This window comes from Schistocerca serialis, chromosome 6 (assembly GCF_023864345.2).
Source record: "Schistocerca serialis cubense isolate TAMUIC-IGC-003099 chromosome 6, iqSchSeri2.2, whole genome shotgun sequence".
In the NCBI taxonomy this organism is placed as follows: domain Eukaryota; kingdom Metazoa; phylum Arthropoda; class Insecta; order Orthoptera; family Acrididae; genus Schistocerca; species Schistocerca serialis.
In genome coordinates, this window is record NC_064643.1 from 286,545,099 (window position 1) to 286,572,607 (window position 27,509).

The window sequence follows — 27,509 nt, forward strand, 5'->3', positions numbered from 1 at the left end:
ATGTTGACACCAAATTATAAGTCGTCATTCAGTTTTGCAATGCCAAATGACACAATGCAAACATCAGCTCTCAAACGTTCCACAAGCAAAGGCTGTAAACTTCACTGTTCACAGACCTTTTATATACCTACACTAAACTCTCACTAATCTGGCCTCTAGTCACTCAAGGGGAAATGACATTTACAACTATGAATTATCGTGTACAACAATGTAATTAATTACAATGTTTGAACAATGCTACACAAATTTGAAATTTTGGCTTTTTTACAGGTCATTGTCATTGTTTCTAAAAGGAACGCATTACAATAGACCTTAAGCAAAGACTTTAAATTTATATAAATTAAACTGAGGTTCTTCACAGAAAGCCATCGCTGCCAAGTACAATGTTGGACAAGCAACTATTTACAATATCAAAAAGAAATAAGTTGTCATTAGATGGTATTCAACCCAAATGGAAAACAAAAGGTTATGTGAGAGAGTCAGAATGAAGAACTGGACATAGTTCTTTTTAGACAGGTCATAAAACAATGCTACACAGGAATTCCCACCTGTAGCCCAATAAGAAAGGAAAGAGCAGTTGTATTTAACAAACAATTTAGCACCCTTAACTTGTTTGCAGCACATGAGGGTTGGTCATCAAACTAGAAGAAATGACACGAGATATGGCAGGCGACGGTCACCAGGTAAAGCCACTCATCTAATGAAAAAGATGCAGATGAGTTTGGAAAGAAGAAGATAATAGACTAAGAAGATTTAACTGTCGGTGCCCTGTGCAATGCTGATAAAACTGACCTGTTTTACAATATGTTTTCTTCAAAAATATTAGCTCCCAAAAACTGAGAAACAAGCTTGTGGTGGTAGTGGGAGGGTGGGGTGAAAGCACATAACATTAATAGCATGTTTTAATGTAAATGGGAATCAAACTACTGCTCATGGTGATTGGGAAATTAAAAATCCACATTTTTTTTTTTTTTTTTTTTTTTTTTTTTTTTTTTTTTTTTTTTTTTTTTTTTTTTTTGCTTCCAACACAGTGTCAGAAATACACTAACTGCACAATACTGTGTTCGGAAGAAAGAATGAATGAACAGAAAAACATTCGCTCAGTGGTTCCACAGAACAGTTGTACCAGGCATGACAAAAGAGCTGAAAAAAAAAAGCTTTCACTGAAAGCTACACTTATAACTGATAATGCTTCCAGTCATCCTTCTGATGCGACTGAAATCAGATGGTATACAAGCACTCTTTCTTCCATCCAATGTGACAGCTCTGGAACAGCCAATGGATTAGAGAACTTCGGAATCAATCATTATCAACATTAGCTTTTTGTCTCCTTTCTGAACTAATGTGGAAAATGACTACTGAGGTTATGCTGCAGCTGTTGAAAGCAATATACTTAGTGATTTTTTCAAATAGCAGAAGCACGAGAAGGGCTGGAGAAGACTGTGGCATCCATTGATGCAGAACTGGAGCCAGTACAGAGCAACAGCGATGAGCCAGTCAACTCAGAATTGTCACTCGTTGATACTCTGAATACCGACATGTTCCACAGGCTTCTGGGAAGAGGAAAAACTGATGTTGTGAAGTGACTGAATAAGGAAAACTGAGGTAGATCAAACTTTAACAGCTTAAGAAATACTCCAAAGTGTGCAGGAAAATAATTGTGAAGTTGATGATGAGAATGTAGGAGGAGAGAGCATGAAGATTTATCACGCACATGGTGATGAAGCTGTGAACATCTTCCTAGAGTAAATTATGCAACAAACCAATACAAGCAGTACCAATGTATTGCTTGTAAAGCAGTGGCATGATAAGAAAAGCATAGTGCCATTGCCTTTCATTGCGGCAACTAAAACTTCAGGATGGATTTTGTAGTGAGTGATACTACTGTATATGGACACACTTAAGAACTAAGTCTTCTATGAAAATGAATGTATCTGGGTTTTACAGAGTATAGTCCTGAACATGTTAAACTAAATTTCAGACACACACAATAACTCTGCAACCATATGTGCAAGGAATAGCTGGATTAATGAGAGTCTAGTTCCAGTACTTTCAAACTGGACCTGTCTTTTTTTATGTGGTAGTAAATCTGAAACATTTCCCCACTGTCACATAGTTTTGACCACTCTTCTTCAGAGATAATACAACATCAATCTGCCCCTAAAATTCATCTATTGGTCTCCCACACTAAACACTTTATGGAATGGTTTACTGAGTTCGAACCTCACTATAAATTCATTTAACTGCCTTCACACATTTATCATGTCTTTGTCTTTGCACTAATCAAGTCTCCAAAGCTCTCTTCGCCTATTCACTAGAATTTTAAACGCTTCAGTTATCCCTGCTCTCTCTGATTGTGGAACAAGCTGCATTTCCAGGTGATCTAAGCCTTTAGGGAAGAATATGTCGGAAGTATGGTTGGTTGAATCAAAGTCCAAGAACTGTACAATGGAAACAATGTTCACATAGTTTTAGTATTTAATTCAGTGTGTCAATAAAGAACTGTAATAAAGTAGCCATTAAAAGACAAACAGACAACAGAGTTGTAGCTCCATTATAAGTTGTATTGAGAAGAATCTTTTTGTATTTCTTGATGGCAACTAGTTTCTGACACCTGTGTCCATTTTCAAACCATCCTACTAATAAAATTACAGTTCACATTGTTTCTTTGTAGGATGGTTCGAAAACGGGCTCAGGGTCTGAAACAAGTCACCATCAAGAAATACAAAAGATACTTCTCAATTTAACTTATAATGGAGCTACAACCATTTATTGTAATTGTAAGAATGCTGCACACCTATTTTTCACCTGCAGCATGCTACAGGTTCGTAGGTAACAGATTATTTGCAAAACACAACATTCAAGAGAAAGAGAGAAAGTATGGGTTATCTAAACACAGATGATTCTTTGACAAATTTGAAACATCGTCGATACTCAGAATTCAGAATGTTTACTTTCTCTGCATGGACAAGTCAATTGGCTGCACAGAAAAACACAAATTGGCTACACAGTTTAATAGTAATATTATGGCTCTGAGTCTCAATTACAGTGAATTCATTAACACAGTGCATTGTGACATCCTTAGCAATATGCATTTTAAAAGCAGCTGCTTTTAGTGAAATAATTACAAAACATATGGAAGAATGGGCACATATCACTCACACAACAGCATTTACAATTTTTTTCTCCAATTTCAAATAAAAATTGGATTCCCCAATGTATTAACCGAAGCCATGAGTGGTACTATAATAATGCTAAACATTCCAGTATTAGAAGTTGCCATCACATCTTGCCTGTTGTTAAATATTAGTCATTTAATTCATTATCAAATACATGTTAATTCACTGTAATATTAAATAATGTCCGTGTGCTAATCTTCTTAATATACTGAGTGGTGCACTGTGTAACTGTAAACTTAATTAGGAAAAAAAAAAAAAAAAAAAAAAAAAGAGAAACGGCATTAATTAAAAAAAGAAACAGCATTAATAAAAAACAGCATTAATAAAAAAAAAACAGCATTAATAAAAAAAACAGCATTAATAAAAAAAACAGCATTAATAAAAAAAACAGCATTAATAAAAAAACAGCATTAATAAAAAAACAGCATTAATAATAAAAATAGAACCAGCGTTAATAAAAAAGAAACGGCGTTAATAAAAAAAAGAAACGGCGTTAATAAAAAAAAAGAAACGGCGTTAATAAAAACAAGAAACGGCGTTAATAAAAAAATAAAAAAAAGAAACGGCGTTAATAAAAAAAAGAAACGGCGTTAATAAAAAAAGAAACGGTATTAATTAAAAAAGAAACAGTATTAATTAAAAAAGAAACAGAATTATTTGATGTTAGGCCTAACTGCAAAATTCCCAGCTGTAAAATTTTTGAAGTAAATAACTTTTCTATATGGTTTCAGATGAGAAATTGTGAAAGAAACCGAGTGCAATAAAAACATAGAAACCCAGGAAAATCACAGCAAGTAGTAACAATGTATATATACAAAACTTTGTTTTCAAAATTTGTAAATAATCTTGTAACTGAAATTTATGTATGTACACGTAATAAAGAGCATTTTTCCAGGTTAATGGAAAGAAAATGAAAGCTGGCTGATGATGCAGAAACTTCAGCGAAATAGAAGAAACGATACAATTGTGTTTTGCTCAGGGCAGATCCCACCAAAAACAAATCTAAAAGAAATGGTGGTAGCATTTATCATGGATCAGAGTCTGATACCCTCTAGAGTTCATGTACTGCATGTCAATGACTAACTGCTAAATGAAAATACTGACATAAGGCCCCTGTTGGCATTTAACTATTTTATATTGATTTGCTGGCTCAGATTTAGAGGCAATCATCCCTGCACCCACACAGCAGAACACAGGAGTTCCCCCTCATGGAGTGGGCATCTATATTCAACACGCAGAGGGTCTGCTGCACAGTGGAAAGACGAGTGCTCTTAACACAAACACCGATAACACATCATGGGTGGTGTGATGTATGGCTTCATGTCACACTGACAAATAGTAACTTTGACCACCTCTGAGAGGATATCCCCCCTCAAATGCCAAAATAAATGCGCTGGTATCGACACAATTGTCCTTACAGCCATCCTGAACACGTTAAACAAAATAATGCCCCTCTGTTCCAGACTGGCTAAGAGTTCCTCATCAGTTTGAAGAACACAGACCCTATGCTCCAGAAGTAGTTTTGATCAACATTGAACCCAATCACATGTTACTGAGAGACTCCACTTTGGTAAACTTGTCTTTGATAGTTTGCTCAAAAAATAATGGCTGAATAGTGGTGACAGTGTCCCAACAGTCATGGTGCAGATCATGTACTGGATGAGGGTTGTACCCGAAGCTGGCGAGCTTGACCCTCCTCCCTAGATGTAGCCTGGGAAGGTAAAGCCACAGGTTCATAAGAAGCAGAATTGAAAGATCCATTCCCAACTGAAGGGGCGACCACAGAAGAATGACCAGATTTTTGAAGCTTAATGTGTTTCATGTGCGAATCGACCGCCCTGTGCTACCCTGGAGTGTCACACAACCACAGCAAGGGGCTTATGGTTGGTTGGTTGGTTGGTTGGTTGGTTTGGGGGATTAACGGGACCAGACTGCAACGGTCATCGGTCCCTTTTTCCAAAACACCCACACAGAATAAAAACGAATAATGGAGACAACAACAGACAACACATAACAACAAAGACAGACAGAGTCCAGACAAAAGAAATTAAAATCACACAGTGTGTGACAGTGGTTGGCCGACCATAGAGACAAAAAAGGAGAAGCCAACCACCGAGAGACACATTAAAAACTCAGTCTAAAATCGTAGGCCAAAGGCCAGAATCAACACTAGCCCGAATAAAACGCAAAACTAAGCCTGCCATGGCAGTGTCATCAGGTAAAAGGGCGGGGAGTGTATCAGGCAGTGCAAACGTCTGCCTGAGCACACTTAAAAGTGGACAGGCCAACAAAATGTGGACCACCGTCAAAGCCGACCCACATCGACATGGAGGCGGGTCCTCATGCTGCAGTAAATGGCTGTGTGTCAAGCGGGTGTGGCCAATGCGAAGCCAACAAAGGACTACTGAGTCCCTGCGAGTGGCTCGCAGGGATGACCGCCACACATCCGTCGTCTCCTTGATAGGACGGAGTTTGTTTGGTGTGGTTAGGCTGCGCCATTCAGGGTCTCAAAGTTCGAAAACTTTGCGGCATAAGAGTGCTCACAAATCAGGCGCCGGGAGGCCAATGTCCAGAGATGGTTTACTGGTGGCCTGTTTCGCGGGGCAGTCAACATTTTCATTGCCGGGTATCCCCATGGGGTCCACACAAAGACCACCGAGCAGCCACAACGGGCAAGAGTATGCAGGGACTCCTGGATAGCCATCACCAGACGAGAATGAGGGAAACACTGGTCGATAGCTCGTAAACCGCTCAGGGAGTCGCTACAGATACGAAGGACTCACCTGAGCAGGAGCAGATATACTCTAGGGCACGAAAGATGGCAACCAGCTCAGAAGTGAAAACGCTGCAGCCAGCCGGCAATGAACGTAGTTCGGAATGGTCCCCTAGAGTGAGAGCATAACCGACATGGTCAGCAACCATCAAACCGTCAGTGTAAACAATGCCAGAGCCCTGATATGTGGCAAGGATGGAATGAAAGCGGCGGCAAAAGGCCTTCAGAGGGACTGAGTCCTTCGGGCCCTGTGCCAATTCGAGCCGATGGCAAGGGCGGGGCACACATCACGGCGGTGTACGCAGAGGGGCACGGAAAGGAGGTGGAAGAGGGAAAACCCCAAGGCCGGAGAGAAGCTCTCTGATGTGGACTGCTATCATACAACCCGACCGAGCCCGACGTTCTGGGAGACGGACGACTGACTGCAGGAACAGGAGACGATAATTAGGATGCCCGGGCAAGGTACAAACATGCATAGCATAAGCGGCCAGTAAACGTTGGCGCCGTAACCGCAGTGGAGGGACGCCTGCCTCCACAAGTATGCTGTCCACAGGGCTGGTCCGGAAAGCACCAGTGGCAAGTCGGATCCCGGTGTGAAGGATTGGGTCCAGCACCTGCAATGCAGATGGGGATGCTGAACCGTAAGCCAGGCTCCCATAATCCACACAGGACTGGATTAACGCCTGGTAGAGCCGTAAGAGGGTAGAGCGGTCGGCACCCCAGCTAGTGTGGCTCAAGCATCGCAGAGCATCAAGATGCCGCCAACACATCTGTTTAGGCTGCCGAATACGTGGGAGCCAAGTCAACCAGGTACCAAAAACCATACCCAAAAAACCAAGTGTCTCCACCACAGCAAGAAGTTCGCCGGCAAGATAAAGCCACCGCTCAGGGTGAACTGTTCATAGCCGGCAGAAATGCATAACGCAGGTCTTAGCAGCCGAAAACTGGAAGCCATGCGCTACAGCCCAAGACTGCACCTTGTGGATAGCGCCCTGCAGCTGACGTTCAGCAGCTGCGATGCCAGTGGAGCTATAGTAGAGGCAGAAGTCGTTAGCATACAAGGAAGCTGAGACAGACGTTCCCACCGCCGCAGCGAGCCCGTTAATTGCAATTAAAAACAGGCAGACACTTAGGACAGATCCCTGTGGTACCCCATTCTCCTGAACTCGGGAGGAACTATGGGAGGCGGAAGGTACAATGTGACAGAAAATTTTGTAGGAAAATCGGCAGTGGACCCCGAAGACCCCAACCGTGAAGCGTAGAGAGGATGTGATGGTGCCACGTCGTATCGTATGCCTTCCGCATGTGAAAAAAGACAGCGACGAGGTGCTGACGGCAGGCAAAGGCCGTACGGATGGCTGACTCCAGGCTCACCAGATTGTCGGTGGCAGAGCAGCCTTTACGGAACCCAACCTGAGACGGAGCCAGAAGGCCCCGAGTCTCGAGCACCCAGCTCAACCTCCGGCTCACCATGCATTCGAGCAACTTGCAAAAAACGTTGGTGAGGCTAATGGGGCGATAGCTGTCCACCTCCAATGGACTCTTGCCAGGTTTCAAAATGGGGATAACAATACTTTCCCGCCATTGCGATGGAAACTCACTCTCGACCCAGATGCAGTTGTAAAGGTCGAGGAGGTGTCGCTGGCAGTCCACTGAGAGGTGTTTCAGCATCTGACAGTGGATGCGATCTGGCCCGGGAGCTGTATCAGGTCAAGCGGCTAGGGCACTGTGGAATTCCCAATCAGTGAATGGGACATTGTAGGATTCAGGATGGCGTGTTTGAAATGAAAGGCTCCGATGTTCCAACCGCTCTTTAATGGAGCGGAATGCTAGTGGGTAATTCACAGATGCGGAACTGAGAGCAAAATGGTCTGCTAAGCGGTTGGCAATTATGTTGGAGTCAGTACAAACTGCCCCATTCAGTGACAGCGCAGGAACACTGACAGGGGTCCAATAGCCATAGACACATCTAATCTTGGCCCAGACCTGCGATGGAGAGACATGGAGGCCAATGGTGGAGACATACCGTTCCCAACACTCCTGCTTGTGTTAGCGAATGATGTGGCGGGCCCGTGCACCGAGCCGTTTAAAGGCGACGAGGTTTTCTAAAGATGGATGCCGCTTGTGACGCTGGAGTGCCCGTCTGCGATCTTTAATCGCCTCTGTGATCTCAGGCGACCACCAAGGCACAGTCCTCCGCCGAGGGGACCCAGAAGAACGGGGAATGGCAGATTCTGCAGCACTAACGATGGCGGTGGTGACCGAGTGAACCAATGCATCAATGGCTTCATTAGACAGAGGCTCAATAGTGGCAATAGAGGAGAACAAGTCCCAGTCAGCCTTATTCATAGCCCATCTGCAAGGGTGCCCAGAAGAGTGACGCTGTCGCAGTGACAGAAAGACCGGAAAGTGGTCACTACTACACAGGTCATCATGTACACTCCATTGGACAGACGGTAAGAGGCTAGGGCTGCAGATTGAAAGGTCGATGGCGGAGTACATGCCATGTGCCCCACTGAAATGTGTGAAGGCACCATCATTTAAAATGGAAAGTTCGAGCTGTGACAATACAGGCTCAATGGTGGCACCTCAACCTGTTGCCACTGACCCACCCCACAGAGGGTTATGGGCGTTGAAGTCGCCCAGAAACACGAAAGGTGGCGGCAAATGGGCTATCAGCGCCGCCAGGACATGCTGCGGGACATCATCATCGGGTGGAAGATAGAGACTGCAGACAGTAACAGCCTGCGGCGTCCACACCCGAACAGCGACAGCCTCTAAAGGTGTTTGTAGAGGGACAGACTCGCTGTGAAGAGAGTGAAGGACATAGATGCAGACGCCACCAGACACCCTTTCGTAATCTGCCCGGTTCTTATAATAACCCCGATAGCCACGGAGGGCGGGGGTTTGCATTGCCGGAAACCAAGTTTCTTGAAGAGCAATGCAGAAGAAAAGGTGAAGGCTGAGAAGCTGTCAGAGCTCAGCAAGAAGCCTTACGCTTCTCCGGATGGGAAGGGGGAACTGATGTCCCCGATGGTAGGGGAGGGGGGCGGGGGGGTTGCTCCTGAAGTAGATGGAGCAGGAGCAACAGGGAGTGAAGTGCCCCCCACAATCAAGGGGGCTGGTGGAATTTGACAGATCGTAGAGCCAACTGCACATGATGACACGGGAGATGATAGAACCGTTGTCGCAGCAGCGGCATAGGTTGATGTCAATGGCACTGGATGTAGCCTCTCATATTTCCGCTTAGCCTTGGTGTAGGTCAGGCGGTTCAGGGTCTTATATTCCATTATCTTCCGTTCTTTCTGGAATATCCTACAGTCCGGTGAGCAGGGGGAATGGTTTTCTCCGCAGTTAACACAGATGGGAGACGGGGCACATCGAGTATTGGGATGCGAAGGACGTCCACAATCTTGACACGTGAAGGCGGAAGTACATCTGGATGACATGTGCCCAAACTTCCAGCATTTAAAACACCGCATCAGAGGAGGGATATATGGCTTTACATCACAGCGGCAAACCATCACCTTGACCTTTTCGGTTAATACATCACCCTCGAAGGTCAAGACAAAGGCACAGGTGGCTACTTGATTATCCCTCGGACCACGATGGACATGCCGGACAAAGTGAACACCTCGTCGTTCTAGGTTGGCGTGTAGTTCATCGTCGGACTGCAGAAGATCCCTGTGGAAGATAATACCATGCACCATGTTTATACTCTTATGGGGTGTGATGCTAACGGAAACATCCCCCAACTTGTCACAAGCGAGCAACCTCCGTGACTGGGCAGAGGATGCTGTTTTGATGAGAGCTGAACCAGAGCGCATTTTGGACAAGCCCTCCACCTCCCCGAACTTGTCCTCCACATGCTCCACAAAAAACTGAGGTTTCGTCAATATAAATGATTCACCATCAACTCGTATACAGACGAGGTACCGGGGTGAATAATCTCCACTGCCTTCTTTAGCCATACGTTCCTCCCATGGAGTGGCCAGGGAGGGAAATGATCTTGGATCGTATTTCTTGCCGTTGAGGTTAGACCTTGATCGCTTAGAGACTGCTGATGGAGGCCCACCAGCGAGAGACGATGTACAACACTTCATTGCGGGTCATCCGCCCTGATGCCACCCACTCCGACCAAGGGCTCTCCCCACGGGCGCCACCCAGCCACAGCAAAGACGACCTGGCAGGATGGTCTTTGCCAGGAGTCCTGATGCCCCAGAGGGATAGGCATCTACTCCTCGGCATACATGAGGAGCTAGCAGCTCAGGCATCAGCAGTGCGATCCCTGTATAGTCAGGGGGCTACCACCAAGACGGTACATGATGACCCCACACAACGGACTGGCTACCATACTGGATGTCGGGTGTCGAATATTCATGTATATCACAAAGGCAAAGATGGAAGTGCACAATGGAGGGAATTTATGCTACCCGGAACACAGCCGAAGTGCCCGGAAGCTCGATGGGAGTCCAACTCCATGACAATAACGAACGTGCCAGATCTTAGGGCAAGATTGATATATAATGCACCACGTAAGGCGTCCTTCCCCAAATGGTATGCACTAACAGAAAATTTTGAAATGTAGTGGTCAAACCCCTTAGGGGACCACATCACATATAGGCCGAAACGTTTGAGACTCCTTTTAGTCGCCTCTTACGACAGGCAGGAATACCGCAGGCCTACTCTTACCCCCGAACCCAAGGGCGAGGGGGGGGGGGGCCTTATGGGATGGCAGGTGTTGCCATGAGTTCAGATGTTCCAAGATGACAATCAACCACTCCAATGATGCACACATGGAGATGTAGCAGCTCAGGTATTAGAAGTGTGATCCCAGTGTTGTCAAAAGGCTCAACTAAATGAGTACATAACGACCTCACCACATGGACTAGTTCGTGCTAGCTATACATTGTTTAAAGGACATTTGCATCAAGTAAGAGATGGAAGAGCTAGTAAAGCTACATGACGAAGTCACTACGTAAGGCGTTCTTCCCAGTTGGCTCACACTACAGAGACAAACTTTGGAAGGGGAGGTCAAACCCCAAAGGGGGAACAAAAATGCTACAATGGAAAGGTGAGGAAGAAAAAGAAGAGGAACAAAAACCATAAGAAATACAAAACCAGGATAGCTGGACTGATGTACACAAGGACACTGAGAGACAGGACGGGGCAGAGGGGAAGTAGTGGGGACAGAGAGGGAGGGCAACTAGGAAGGAGATTCAACCCAAGAAGGAAGAAAGGTACCCAGTTGCTTGGTTTAATCAGAAAAATTATAAGTTCTTCACAATTAGAAGCTACTGAAATTACTAATTAGGTGTATTATCTAACTATTGACAAATACAACACCAATAATACTGCAGAAATATTTTCTTTTGGATAAACTGACCTACACAGATAGTTGTGGAAATGTAACATTGATAGGTAAAGCAACACAAAGCCATATAAGGCGATGTATATACAATATTACCCGCTTTTCCAGTTTATAGTTTACTCCCTCTGCATCAGACATTTTATCTTCTAATACTTTCACATAATTCTGTGTGGACTTCAATTCACGCTTCAGTTTCTGTGACATTTCACATTTACAATTTTTGTCATTTGGTACACTTGCTTCCTGTTCTCTTGAGTCCATTTCCTTGTGAAGTTTTGCCAGCTCCTGGGCTTTTTCTTGGTATTTTTCATCTGCAGGAGGGAATTCGGAAGGAAAATCACACTCAACAATGTAATTAATGATTTAAATTAGCTTACACTTATCACAAAATGTGGAAATGACAAATAGTACACAAGACCAGGCAAAGCTGTGAAAGCACAGAAAGATAGAACATCTTACAAAATCTCTCACCACAGTCCTGTTACAGAGGGCAAACAATGGTTCAAAACCCACCCCGACACAGGCTGCTTGCCTCCAGTGCGTAAAGGAATAATAACTGAGGTGATAGACTACTACATCAACCGATCACTCAGCATGTACACATTGTTGGTAACTACCTACAATCCTAAAACTACAGTATCATTTGTGTCCAGAACAATTAACAACCACATAAATATGTACCATCACTGATATAAATACCTTCTGTTAATAAGGCAGGAATATTTTCACATAAATTAGCAGATTCTAATGATGGGGCAGTACAGAGTAAAACAGCAAAAACTTTGAGGAAACCCAATTAGAATATTGTGTGAATTTTTCTACTTGCACACTAAGACTATCAACACAGCACTGATGGACCTAGTTGAATTAATACAAAATCTAATGTACTTGACTGGCACTGACAACTTTCCCCTCACTGCCATACTATATTGACTTTGTAAGTGCACAGCACCGAGTTTAGCAGTTCGTCTGATGTTTCCAGAAGCAGACATCAAACACATTAACAAAACACAAAATAAAGCCCATCGCAGCTACAACAATAGAGAATGGTAACAGTCTAGTACACACTGCATTGTATGTGGGGCTAAGGTTGCTAATGATTCAAAACATGTAATCATTGGTAAGAAAGTGTACACCATCTTGTGACTTGTTGATTCAGCTACTCCCATTACCCACAGCAGAAAGTGTCTCCTAAGAGAGTGCAATTAATACACAGGCATTTACATCCTAGTTCAACAAAGACATTACAATGAGGCACCTTACTAACAAGGAAACAAATAGACACTACAAGTGTCCCTGAATGGATGGTCCAACACCAGGCACTTAGGCATATTACAATATCTGAGAACAATGCTGGACCAGGAGTCTAGTCAGAAGCAACAAAGTTCTGGACCGAACAGTCTTGTAGATCCTAGCAAGAAGGCAAAAAGTAGAAATTTAAAAACCGTAAATCGATTTGAACTTACATGACACGTGTTTCATAATATTATGCATCTGTTTAATACGGCAGTGATCACATGGTTGTAGCTGAAGTAACTGGGGACAAAGAGAATTACAGGAGCAGTTAAGGCCATTAACGGTTTCTCTGTCAGGTGCATGCACTTCCACATGCAATAGGTGAAGCCACATTGGGAATTTTTCATGTGAAAGCAAATCATGAACTTCTTTTGACTAAGAATGGCCTGTAGCATAACTGAAATGTATCCCATCTTCTCTGTTCGGGACACACATGTCCTCTATGGGGCCAAAAGTTTTGCACAGTGGCACTTGTTGGCAAAGGCCCCAAATCACATTATGAACACTAAAATAATCTAGAAAATGAAACAGGGCTAGGGCCTTTTCAAGATTTCATTGAAGCTGTAAGTGTATGTCCATGTTGAAGTATGGAGAACAACAACTGCATCAAATAGAGCAGCAAATAAAGCAAAGCATTACTGTCAGCTTTTGTGAGACTGTTCACAAGAGGGTGTTAATAAAGTGGTAAGCACTGTAGGTGTTTTGACTTAGGAATGGAAACCAAGGTGGGCCTACATGTATTGCATACGATTAGCCATTTATTTCTTACTGCAGTTGCTGAAAAATAAAACTATGAGTGATTAACAAAATTTTTGCTCTTTAAACCCATACTATGTAACTACAAATATGCAATAAATTGAAAACAAAACTGATGTGGTGCACTGAATTCAGAATTTTTCCCGCCTACACTAATTATGTCACTTGAATTCAGTTTTACAAAGAACAATACAACTTTCATTCATCCCAACATTATGAAAAATATAAATGAAGCCATTTTAATCAACACTGCGAAAGAACTGAGTGTTTTATAGCAATGAAAATCCTTAAGTGGAAATCAGAACCTGATATGCTTTAAGGCGAAACATGTTCTGTTGCACCGAAGTTAAGTGACTATTTCAGAAATTACTTTTTTCCTCCTTTGGTTAAGAGGGCTGTACTGAATTATGTGACAAATGAATCAAAATATGCAAAGCTGACAAATCATTTAGCACCCTCAGCCAACAAAACACATAGCTGAGAAACATACTGAAGGACACATTTCAAATTTATATTTATTAAATTTTCACAGAACAGGAATAGAATAGTAACTTGGAAGACACAGTAGACAAATTTTCTACAAGCAAACAAAATCTTCAGTTTACTTTCTGCAAAAAGTACTAGACATCTACATGGTGGACAGAAAGTTTCTCCCTTTTTAGGCTTCCTTACCTCAGTCAGTCAAAATGGAACCCTTATAGGATCACTTAGTTGTTTGTGTCTGCTTGACTGTTAAAAACCCTTAATCTCAGTACTGTGAAGATGTATCAAGTTGAAATTTATGTAACACAGTAAGGTTTAGAGTGCTCTGGTGGCGCAAAAAAGTTGAAGCTTCTAAGGTAATCCAATCAAAAGACAGTAGGCCAGTGTCCCAGACCGGCACAAATTTTCATACATCCCCAGTAAATCATATAGCTGTTGTACTATCATATTCACAATTGAAAGATACAAACATTTATGTCATATAATATATCGCTATTCACAAACTTACTCATTAAAACCTATAGCACACTTCCCATTGAATAGACTCCTGAAATTTGGCAGGAAGTAAAGTTTCACAGTACATGTAAAGGAAATAATCCAAATATTGTCAATTTGCCATTATCTCGCACACAAAAATTATTTCTTCCATCATCTGTTATCTGATTTCACACTTAAAACATTCTTGAAAGACTTTGAATTCACAAGAGCGATATCTTGCCAGTATCAATGTTGACAATAGGCAAAAATCACCGAGATTGTCAATTTCCAGGATGGATGAACTGTCTCTACAAATAATTAAGCTTGTACAGAACCCTCAGTGCACAATTCCTATTTGCACCTGGCCTATTTTTTATTAACAGAGCTGTCCAGGTTTAATGCTTCTGGAGTCAGTGCCATTTTACAACAACAGATGGTGTTGGCTGTAGGAATTTTATGCTAGTCTGCATTGCTTGATGAATGACAGTGAACATATTCCCACAGTTAATATGTCTGCTGCTGGCAGCAAGTGGTGCTGTCATGGTGCACTTCTTGAAAGCAGATCATTTTCACAACTTTAACACACCTTTACTTAGTAAGTTAACGAAAATTTGTCATTCAGTATTTTTTCACATATTGTTGCTTTTTTGCTAAATGAAATAACAGAAAAATTATGTTCTCTAAGTTTCAATCCTGGAGATGAAAAGACAGTGCTGTAAAAATTTAATTTGCTACAATGTAAAGAATTTACACAAAACGTATTTAAATTAATTTTAAACTTTGTATGTGTACCACTCTGTGGTTATTTACATTTTTGTCATTTTTAAATATCATTAAAAAATGGGAACATAACATGTTCATTCCCATATTCAATGCTTCCATTTAAGTGGAATGTCTCTCCAAAATTGCTCACACTGACTGGCCTGGAAACAGTCCAGACTTAAACCCTGTACAGTACCTACGGACCTGACTAGAGGATACGGTCTTCAAATAACCTCAATCCATGCAATGGAGACCAGCTTATTGCATATATTTAGGAGAAACTAGACACAGTCTCCACTGAAAAGATAGCAGTGCTTTGCTTGCTGAGAGTTTTGGCAGATGATTTGAAGAATGTTTACATAACCAGGGTCACAAATGTAAAATACTGAGAAGTGAACAAACAACTCTTCAAATCATTAATTCAAATGTAGAAATGTGTTTCCGTAAAAAAAATGCTATTTACTAAAAATATTCCAAAATACTTCAGGGAGAAACTTTCTGTCCGCCATCTAGGTGTAATTATCATTCCCATCACCTGTTCTCAAAAACTTTATTATATCTTTAATTTTACAGCCCAGTTGTACCTTCAGCATCACCAAAGTAAATTGGCACATTTTTAATCAATCCAAAGGTAGTTTTAATGTACTACCTGACATTTAACATTAAAATTTTTATTGTCTGAATAAATATTTCAGATTGAACATGGCTGAGATTTTTATTTATCTTATACTGTAAAATGTGGTACTACTTAATCACTATCAAATAAGTTGCATTTTTTACACATCTTTTGTACATTACAGCCTTGAATGATGGAGTTTTCTTAGACCCTCTCTCCGTCGCAAAAGTTACAACATGGGCACCGATGAAGGGGGCAGGGTAGCATTGCATAAGAAAGTTGAGAGATTCTATGTCTAGAGAATCCTCTGGCTGCTCATTGTCAGCAATGTATGCCTTCTTATGGCATCTGGTTATAAACTGGTGGCCACACTCTGGCATCATTAGCAAACATATAAACGAAAGTCCAACTTCAACTGTCACCAATGAGCACTTGCTTGTGCTAACTGTAGAACACTAGTACAAAAATGTTAAGTTTCTTAAGTGTGTCTTGAAGCACTGTGCTTAATGTATGTCCAACCCAAAACAATTCAATTCTTGCACAATTTGTAATCCTTCCATAATCCACCAAATTTTGGGAGCTATTTTTGTGGTGTGATTTACTGTTACCCTTCCAATCTGATAATGGATCCAAGAAAATTAAGAAAGATACATTAGGAAACAATCATAATGAGTCTGTTGTGTTACATATTTTTGATGCAGTCATGAAGTAACTGATGTAGCAAACAGTAGCTATTATTCCACATTAAGTGCCTCTGGAACTTCACTGTAAGATATTCATTTGGTGATTTTTGCTCCACAGCAAACAGGAGACAGTCCTTACTCCATACTAGTGATTCACAACGTTCATGCTAATTGGAGTATAGAAACTGTGTGCACCTCATTTGTGTACAGCTGGTCCATGAGTTGCTTAGCTTCTACATGCAACTACTGTGTGTCCGAATTTTTTAGTTTCAGCAACATACGGCATTTGAGCTATAACGTTTTACCTCAAGATGGATTAATCCCACTGTGATGTACTTAGGTAATGTCCAGTTGTAAGAAGTAGCAATCCGCCAATTACCCTCTTCATGAGGTACGAGGGTCACTCCAAAAGAAATGCACACTATCTTTGTAAAAACACAATTTTCATTCTGCATGTGTGAAAGTTTTACAGTGTGTAGATACATCCTTCCCACTTGTTTTCAAATTTAGTTCAACCTCTTCCCGTGAGTGGCGCCGTCACAGCATGTCTTCAAGATGGCTGCTACACTTGACGTTCATCAGAAGCAACGTGCTCTCATATCGCAGTACAGTTAGTCATTGGGCAAGCAGGTTACGTGATGAAAGCGGGCATGACAATATTGAGGATTGTCCTCGCAGCAGCAGCAGCAGCAGGCCTCGTACTGCACACACTCCAGACAATGTGCAAAGAGTTAACAAACTGGTTACTGCTGACAGACGCATCACAGTGAACGAATTGTCACTACATTGGGATAGGGGAAGGAAGTGTTTGCAGAATACTGAAAGTGTTGGCGATGAAAAAGGTTTGTGCTGGGTGGGTTCCCAGGATGTTGACAGTAGCTCACAAAGAAACAAGAAAAACGGTATGCAGTGAACTTTTGGAACAGTATGAGAATGATGGAGATGAATTTCTTGGAAGAACTGTGACAGGTGATGAAACATGGCTCCATCATTTTTCACCAGAGATGAAGAGGCAATCAATGGAGTGGCATCATGCAAATTCAAAACCACACCTTTTGCCGGAAAAGTTATGGATACGATGTTTTATGATTCGGAAGGACTCTTGCTTGTGGACATCATGCCAAATGGAACCACCATATATTCTGATGCATATGTGACGACACTGAAGAAACTTCAAGCTCGACTGAGTCGTGTTCGACCACATCGGCAAAAGCAGGATATTTTGTTGTTGCACGACAATGCACTGTCACATGTCAGTAAAAAAACCATGGAAGCGATCACAAAACTCAGATGGACAACACTGAAACGCCCGCCTTACAGTCCTGACCTGGCTCTTATCATCTCTTTGGGGAACTGAAAGACTCTCTTCGTGGAACAAGGTTTGAAGATGATGACTCCCTTGTGCATGCTGCCAAACAGTGGCTCCAACAGGTTGGTCCCGAATTTTACTGTGCGAGTATACAGGCGCTGGTTCCAAGATAGCGTACAGCAGTTGAGAGGCATGGAAATTATGCGGAGAAATGAAAATATTGTTCCTAAAGGATGTATCTACACACTGTAAAACTTTCAAACATGTAGAATAAAAGATGGATTTTTAAAAAAATAGTGCGCATTTCTTTTGGAGTGACCCTTGTACACAGCAAACTCTTTTCCATGTCTCAGAAAAATAAGTACTGGAATAGAAGCAGGGAAGGGGATAGGTACATGATGACAGGGACTAGCAGAGGTTGACGCCAAGTGGGATTACAGAAATGTAGGATGTATTGCAGGGAGAATTCCCATATGCACAATTAAGAACAACTGATGACCGCCGGGAGGATCCAGATGGTGTTCAGCAACTGCCTGGTCCAAATGTCTCCTGACCACAGTTTGACGGCTGCCTTTAATATGGGCAGACAGATCATAGTTGTCATGCCCACATGGAAACAGCACAGTGGTTGCAGCTTAGTTTGTAGAGCACAGGTAACCTGGTCTTTGATGGGACAGGAGAAACCTGTGGCCATACTAGCGTAGGTGGTGGAGGGAAGATGATAGGACAGCTCTTACATCTACGTCTACTGCAGGGATATGAGCCATAACATAGGGAGTTAGGAGCACGGCTGGAAAAGAGTTGGGTAAGGATGGACATGGATGTTACATATTTTCAGCGGATAGTGGAATAGCACTGTAGGAGAAGTGGGATCGATGATAGGATTTTTCTCATTTCAGAGCACAACGAGAGAGTCTAAAGCTTGGCGGAGAATGTGATTCAGTTGTTCCAGTCCTGGGTGGTGCTGAGTCACAAGGGGAGTGCTGCTTTGTGGAGGGATGATGGGTATGTGGGGGGGGGGGGGGGGGGGGTGACTGCAGAGAGAAGGCACAGGAGAAGTACATTTGTAGAATGTTAGGACAGTAAGTTTGGTCAGTGGAGGTATCAGCAGGACACTTGGTATTAGGATAGGGACTACTCATCACTACAGATGCAATGACCAAGGTTGGCTAGACTGTATGGAAGAGACTTCTTGATGTGGAATGGGTGGCAGCTGACTAGATGGAAGTATTGCTGCTGGTTGGTGGATTTGATATGGATGGAAGAACTGATGTAGCCATCTCTGAGGTGAAAGTAAACATCGTGGTAGATGGCTTGTCTTGAGGAGGAGCAGGAGAAGTGAATGGGTGAGAAGGTATAGAAGTTCTGGACGAAAACAAATATGATGTCCTCAACCTCAGTCCAGAATGTGAAGATGACATCAATGAGCCTGAACCAGGTTGGTTGGATGGTTGGTTGAACGGGGAGAGTACCAAACAGTGAGATCAAAGGTAAATGGGCAAACAAAGAGGCAAAAGAAACATCAGGGCAGTATGAAGAGGGGAAGGACAGCTAGAGTAGGTATGCGCATTGGGCATCAGCACTGCCACCGACCCTTCCCGATCCCCACACCATGCTATGACCACGACAATAGGGACAATAGCAGCGGAAGAAGACACAAGGAAAGTAGAAACAAAATTTCACAAAAGACCACAAAAACATAGGGAAAAAGGGGGGAGATCCTGGTCAATATGGAGGCAAGGCCAAGGTCTCTACAACCAATGTCAACACCAATGTTAACTGTGAGACTAAAATTCCAGAGGGAAATTCAAGGACTTGAGTCTGGGAGGAAAAACCACTTTTGCGAAGAAAACTGAAGAAAGACATAACCATGTGAAAGTCTTCCATTAACACCCAGAACAGGGAAGGAGGGAGGGCAAATTTAGTGTGAAAGGCCAAAAGGCAGGGGTAACCCAGCAAAATAAGGATTACTGTGGAGGGGGACCTGCAACTACAATAGGGGGCTGACTCATTATGAAGTAAAAGAACCATTGATTGACTGACTGATTGATTGAGGGGGTTATGGGACTAAACAGTGATATCATCAGCCCACAATTCAAAAGTTGAGTGAGTAAAATAGAGGTATCTGCAAAAAGTGGGCAAATCCAGTCAGAGGGGTCAAACTATAAAGTGAAGGCACTAAAAACACATGCAGTAGAAGCCATAAAAAAGTAGGTCAAATCTAAACTGCAAAAATTTTATATATATATATATATATATATATATATATATATATATATATATATATATATAAAAAAACAAAGATGAGATGACTTACCGAACAAAAGCGCTGGCAGGTCGATAGACACACAAACAAACACAAACATACACACAAAATTCAAGCTTTCGCAACAAACTGTTGCCTCGTCAGGAAAGAGGGAAGGAGAGGGGAAGACGAAAGGAAGTGGGTTTTAAGGGAGAGGGTAAGGAGTCATTCCAATCCCGGGAGCGGAAAGACTTACCTTACGGGGAAAAAAGGACAGGTATACACTCGCACACACGCACATATCCATCCACACATACAGACACAAGCAGACATATTTAAGACAAAGAGTTTGGGCAGAGATGTCAGTCGAGGCAGAAGTGTAGAGGCAAAGAAGTTGTTGAAAGACAGGTGAGGTATGAGTGGCGGCAACTTGAAATTAGCGGAGATTGAGGCCTGGCGGATTACGAGAAGAGAGGATATACTGAAGGGCAAGTTCCCATCTCCGGAGTTCGGATAGGTTGGTGTTGGTGGGAAGTATCCAGATAACCCGGACGGTGTAACACTGTGCCAAGGTGTGCTGGCTGTGCACCAAGGCATGTTTAGCCACAGGGTGATCCTCATTACCAACAAACACTGTCTGCCTGTGTCCATTCATGCGAATGGACAGTTTGTTGCTGGTCATTCCCACATAGAATGCATCACAGTGTAGGCAGGTCAGTTGGTAAATCACGTGGGTGCTTTCACACGTGGCTCTGCCTCTGATCGTGTACACCTTCCGGGTTACAGGACTGGAGTAGGTGGTGGTGGGAGGGTGCATGGGACAGGTTTTGCATCGGGGGCGGTTACAAGGATAGGAGCCAGAGGGTAGGGAAGGTGGTTTGGGGATTTCATAGGGATGAACTAACAGGTTACGAAGGTTAGGTGGACGGCGGAAAGACACTCTTGGCGGAGTGGGGAGGATTTCATGAAGGATGGATCTCATTTCAGGGCAGGATTTGAGGAAGTCGTATCCCTGCTGGAGAGCCGCATTCAGAGTCTGGTCCAGTCCCGGAAAGTATCCTGTCACAAGTGGGGCACTTTTGTGGTTCTTCTGTGGGGGATTTTGGGTTTGAGGGGACGAGGAAGTGGCTCTGGTTATTTGCTTCTGTACCAGGTCGGGAGGGTAGTTGCGGGATGCGAAAGCTGTTTTCAGGTTGTTGGTGTAATGATTCAGGGATTCCGGACTGGAGCAGATTCGTTTGCCACGAAGACCTAGGCTGTAGGGAAGGGACCGTTTGATGTGGAATGGGTGGCAGCTGTCATAATGGAGGTACTGTTGCTTGTTGGTGGGTTTGATGTGGACGGACGTGTGAAGTTGGCCATTGGACAGGTGGAGGTCAACGTCAAGGAAAGTGGCATGGGATTTGGAGTAGGACCAGGTGAAACTGATGGAACCAAAGGAGTTGAGGTCGGAGAGGAAATTCTGGAGTTCTTCTTCACTGTGAGTCCAGATCATGAAGATGTCATCAATAAATCTGTACCAAACTTTGGGTTGGCAGACTTGGGTAACCAAGAAGGCTTCCTCTAAGCGACCCATGAATAGGTTGGCGTACGAGGGGGCCATCCTGGTGCCCATGGCTGTTCCCTTTAATTGTTGGTATGTCTGGCCCTCAAAAGTGAAGAAGTTGTGGGTCAGGATGAAGCTGGCTAAGGTGATGAGGAAAGAGGTTTTAGGTAGGGTGGCAGGTGATCGGCGTGAAAGGAAATGCTCCATCGCAGCGAGGCCCTGGACGTGCGGAATATTTGTGTATAAGGACGTGGCATCAATGGTTACAAGGATGGTTTCCGGGGGTAACAGATTGGGTAAGGATTCCAGGCGTTCAAGGAAGTGGTTGGTGTCCTTGATGAAGGATGGGAGACTGCATGTAATGGGTTGAAGGTGTTGATCTACGTAGGCAGAGATACGCTCTGTGGGGGCTTGGTAACCAGCTACAATGGGGCGGCCGGGATGATTGGGTTTGTGGATTTTAGGAAGAAGGTAGAAGGTAGGGGTGCGGGGTGTCGGTGGGGTCAGGAGGTTGATGGAGTTAGGTGAAAGGTTTTGCAGGGGGCCTAAGGTTCTGAGGATTCCTTGAAGCTCCGCCTGGACATCGGGAATGGGGTTACCTTGGCAAACTTTGTATGTGGTGTTGTCTGAAAGCTGACGCAGTCCCTCAGCCACATACTCCCGACGATCAAGTACCACGGTCGTGGAACCCTTGTCCGCCGGAAGAATGACGATGGATCGGTCAGCCTTCAGATCACGGATAGCCTGGGCTTCAGCAGTGGTGATGTTGGGTGTAGGATTAAGGTTTTTTAAGAAGGATTGAGATGCAAGGCTGGAAGTCAGAAATTCCTGGAAGGTTTGGAGAGGGTGATTTTGAGGAAGAGGAGGTGGGTCCCGCTGTGACGGAGGACGGAACTGTTCCAAGCAGGGTTCAATTTGGATGGTGTCTTGAGGAGTCGGATCATTAGGAGTAGGATTAGGATCATTTTTCTTCGTGGCAAAGTGATACTTCCAGCAGAGAGTACGAGTGTAGGACAGTAAATCTTTGACGAGGGCTGTTTGGTTGAATCTGGGAGTGGGGCTGAAGGTGAGGCCTTTGGATAGGACAGAGGTTTCGGATTGGGAGAGAGGTTTGGAGGAAAGGTTAACTACTGAATTAGGGTGTTGTGGTTCCAGATTGTGTTGATCGGAATTTTGAGGTTTTGGAGGGAGTGGAGCTGGAAGTGGGAGATTGAGTAGATGGGAGAGACTGGGTTTGTGTGCAATGAGAGGAGGTTGAGGTTTGCTGGAAAGGTTGTGAAGGGTGAGTGAGTTGCCTTTCCGGAGGTGGGAAACCAGGAGATTGGATAGTTTTTTGAGGTGGAGGGTGGCATGCTGTTCTAATTTACGGTTGGCCTGTAGGAGGATGCTCTGAACAGCCGGTGTGGATGTGGGTGAGGAAAGATTAAGGACTTTTATTAAGGATAGGAGTTGACGGGTGTGTTCATTGGCCGAGTTGATGTGTAGGTGAAGGATTAGGTGGGTGAGGGCAATGGATTGTTCAGTTTGGAACTGGTATAGGGACTGATGGAAGGAAGGGTTGCAGCCAGAGATGGGAACTTTGAGTGTGAGGCCTTTGGGGGTAATGCCAAATGTCAGACAAGCCTGAGAAAATAAAATATGCGAGCGTAATCTGGCTAGGGCGAAGGCATGTTTGCGGAGGGAATGTAAATAAAACTTAATGGGGTCATTGTGGGGGTGTTGTGAGGGTGACATGGTATTAGAAGGTGGAAAGTGTAACATGAGGTGAAATGAAAATGAAAATAAAAATATATGGGGAGAGATAAAGGTGAACCGGAAAGAAACTGGAGATCTGGAATGAAAAAAGGCGAAAAGGTGTTGGTTACAGCTGGGCTATGTTGGACTTGGGTTGGTAGACAACGATGTGCATAAAGGTTAGTTGGTTGTGTTGCCACCAAAACACGTTAAAGGACGGAGAAATTCGGGAAAACTTCGAAAAAACTGCGTGTAGTATATTAAAAGGAGTGGTATTGTGGTGGCAGATTATGAAAATGAGGCTAACAATTGTCTGACGAAGAAATAATGGCGTTAAAACCTGTGGGAAGCGACTAAAAATGATCAGTGATGTGGGAAAAACGGAAATGGAAATAAAGCGAAAGTTATTAGAACTGGCCGAAATGGTTGTTTAAAAGGTGAAAGGAGCTGTTTGTGAACTAGAAACGGTGGATATTATAGCGGCGGTAGTGCTGAAAGCGGCAAAAAAATTTTTTTGGTTATGGTTTGGAAGTGGGTTACGTATTATTGAGTATATATATAGGCGGGATAAAATAGTATAGCAGATTACGGTAAAAAGGAGAAGGTGAATACAAAGTGAAACTACTGGCAAAAACAGAAAGAGGAAAATAAGACGACAGAAAAGATTTCGAAATGCAACAGTGACAATAACAAACGTGATTGTTGGATTCAAATTAATGATATCAATATAATGGAAGGAAACATTCCACGTGGGAAAAATTATATATAAAAAACAAAGATGAGATGACTTACCGAACAAAAGCGCTGGCAGGTCGATAGACACACAAACAAACACAAACATACACACAAAATTCAAGCTTTCGCAACAAACTGTTGCCTCGTCAGGAAAGAGGGAAGGAGAGGGGAAGACGAAAGGAAGTGGGTTTTAAGGGAGAGGGTAAGGAGTCATTCCAATCCCGGGAGCGGAAAGACTTACCTTACGGGGAAAAAAGGACAGGTATACACTCGCACACACGCACATATCCATCCACACATACAGACACAAGCAGACATATTTAAGACAAAGAGTTTGGGCAGAGATGTCAGTCGAGGCAGAAGTGTAGAGGCAAAGAAGTTGTTGAAAGACAGGTGAGGTATGAGTGGCGGCAACTTGAAATTAGCGGAGATTGAGGCCTGACGGATTACGAGAAGAGAGGATATACTGAAGGGCAAGTTCCCATCTCCGGAGTTCGGATAGGTTGGTGTTGGTGGGAAGTATCCAGATAACCCGGACGGTGTAACACTGTGCCAAGGTGTGCTGGCTGTGCACCAAGGCATGTTTAGCCACAGGGTGATCCTCATTACCAACAAACACTGTCTGCCTGTGTCCATTCATGCGAATGGACAGTTTGTTGCTGGTCATTCCCACATAGAATGCATCACAGTGTAGGCAGGTCAGTTGGTAAATCACGTGGGTGCTTTCACACGTGGCTCTGCCTCTGATCGTGTACACCTTCCGGGTTACAGGACTGGAGTAGGTGGTGGTGGGAGGGTGCATGGGACAGGTTTTGCATCGGGGGCGGTTACAAGGATAGGAGCCAGAGGGTAGGGAAGGTGGTTTGGGGATTTCATAGGGATGAACTAACAGGTTACGAAGGTTAGGTGGACGGCGGAAAGACACTCTTGGCGGAGTGGGGAGGATTTCATGAAGGATGGATCTCATTTCAGGGCAGGATTTGAGGAAGTCGTATCCCTGCTGGAGAGCCGCATTCAGAGTCTGGTCCAGTCCCGGAAAGTATCCTGTCACAAGTGGGGCACTTTTGTGGTTCTTCTGTGGGGGATTTTGGGTTTGAGGGGACGAGGAAGTGGCTCTGGTTATTTGCTTCTGTACCAGGTCGGGAGGGTAGTTGCGGGATGCGAAAGCTGTTTTCAGGTTGTTGGTGTAATGATTCAGGGATTCCGGACTGGAGCAGATTCGTTTGCCACGAAGACCTAGGCTGTAGGGAAGGGACCGTTTGATGTGGAATGGGTGGCAGCTGTCATAATGGAGGTACTGTTGCTTGTTGGTGGGTTTGATGTGGACGGACGTGTGAAGTTGGCCATTGGACAGGTGGAGGTCAACGTCAAGGAAAGTGGCATGGGATTTGGAGTAGGACCAGGTGAAACTGATGGAACCAAAGGAGTTGAGGTCGGAGAGGAAATTCTGGAGTTCTTCTTCACTGTGAGTCCAGATCATGAAGATGTCATCAATAAATCTGTACCAAACTTTGGGTTGGCAGACTTGGGTAACCAAGAAGGCTTCCTCTAAGCGACCCATGAATAGGTTGGCGTACGAGGGGGCCATCCTGGTGCCCATGGCTGTTCCCTTTAATTGTTGGTATGTCTGGCCCTCAAAAGTGAAGAAGTTGTGGGTCAGGATGAAGCTGGCTAAGGTGATGAGGAAAGAGGTTTTAGGTAGGGTGGCAGGTGATCGGCGTGAAAGGAAATGCTCCATCGCAGCGAGGCCCTGGACGTGCGGAATATTTGTGTATAAGGACGTGGCATCAATGGTTACAAGGATGGTTTCCGGGGGTAACAGATTGGGTAAGGATTCCAGGCGTTCAAGGAAGTGGTTGGTGTCCTTGATGAAGGATGGGAGACTGCATGTAATGGGTTGAAGGTGTTGATCTACGTAGGCAGAGATACGCTCTGTGGGGGCTTGGTAACCAGCTACAATGGGGCGGCCGGGATGATTGGGTTTGTGGATTTTAGGAAGAAGGTAGAAGGTAGGGGTGCGGGGTGTCGGTGGGGTCAGGAGGTTGATGGAGTTAGGTGAAAGGTTTTGCAGGGGGCCTAAGGTTCTGAGGATTCCTTGAAGCTCCGCCTGGACATCGGGAATGGGGTTACCTTGGCAAACTTTGTATGTGGTGTTGTCTGAAAGCTGACGCAGTCCCTCAGCCACATACTCCCGACGATCAAGTACCACGGTCGTGGAACCCTTGTCCGCCGGAAGAATGACGATGGATCGGTCAGCCTTCAGATCACGGATAGCCTGGGCTTCAGCAGTGGTGATGTTGGGTGTAGGATTAAGGTTTTTTAAGAAGGATTGAGATGCAAGGCTGGAAGTCAGAAATTCCTGGAAGGTTTGGAGAGGGTGATTTTGAGGAAGAGGAGGTGGGTCCCGCTGTGACGGAGGACGGAACTGTTCCAAGCAGGGTTCAATTTGGATGGTGTCTTGAGGAGTCGGATCATTAGGAGTAGGATTAGGATCATTTTTCTTCGTGGCAAAGTGATACTTCCAGCAGAGAGTACGAGTGTAGGACAGTAAATCTTTGACGAGGGCTGTTTGGTTGAATCTGGGAGTGGGGCTGAAGGTGAGGCCTTTGGATAGGACAGAGGTTTCGGATTGGGAGAGAGGTTTGGAGGAAAGGTTAACTACTGAATTAGGGTGTTGTGGTTCCAGATTGTGTTGATCGGAATTTTGAGGTTTTGGAGGGAGTGGAGCTGGAAGTGGGAGATTGAGTAGATGGGAGAGACTGGGTTTGTGTGCAATGAGAGGAGGTTGAGGTTTGCTGGAAAGGTTGTGAAGGGTGAGTGAGTTGCCTTTCCGGAGGTGGGAAACCAGGAGATTGGATAGTTTTTTGAGGTGGAGGGTGGCATGCTGTTCTAATTTACGGTTGGCCTGTAGGAGGATGCTCTGAACAGCCGGTGTGGATGTGGGTGAGGAAAGATTAAGGACTTTTATTAAGGATAGGAGTTGACGGGTGTGTTCATTGGCCGAGTTGATGTGTAGGTGAAGGATTAGGTGGGTGAGGGCAATGGATTGTTCAGTTTGGAACTGGTATAGGGACTGATGGAAGGAAGGGTTGCAGCCAGAGATGGGAACTTTGAGTGTGAGGCCTTTGGGGGTAATGCCAAATGTCAGACAAGCCTGAGAAAATAAAATATGCGAGCGTAATCTGGCTAGGGCGAAGGCATGTTTGCGGAGGGAATGTAAATAAAACTTAATGGGGTCATTGTGGGGGTGTTGTGAGGGTGACATGGTATTAGAAGGTGGAAAGTGTAACATGAGGTGAAATGAAAATGAAAATAAAAATATATGGGGAGAGATAAAGGTGAACCGGAAAGAAACTGGAGATCTGGAATGAAAAAAGGCGAAAAGGTGTTGGTTACAGCTGGGCTATGTTGGACTTGGGTTGGTAGACAACGATGTGCATAAAGGTTAGTTGGTTGTGTTGCCACCAAAACACGTTAAAGGACGGAGAAATTCGGGAAAACTTCGAAAAAACTGCGTGTAGTATATTAAAAGGAGTGGTATTGT

General features: G+C 44.0%; 1 protein-coding gene across 2 annotated transcripts in view; it reads right to left on the bottom strand.

Moving 5' to 3' along the window:
* Positions 1 to 27,509, bottom strand: part of LOC126483770 (rootletin-like) — a 250,250-nt gene that overhangs the window by 173,988 nt on the left and 48,753 nt on the right. For both annotated transcript variants that reach the window (XM_050106920.1, XM_050106919.1), the window contains exon 7: positions 11,420 to 11,634. In XM_050106920.1, the coding sequence (XP_049962877.1) occupies positions 11,420 to 11,634 (215 nt within the window). The remainder of the gene's footprint in view (positions 1 to 11,419; positions 11,635 to 27,509) is intronic.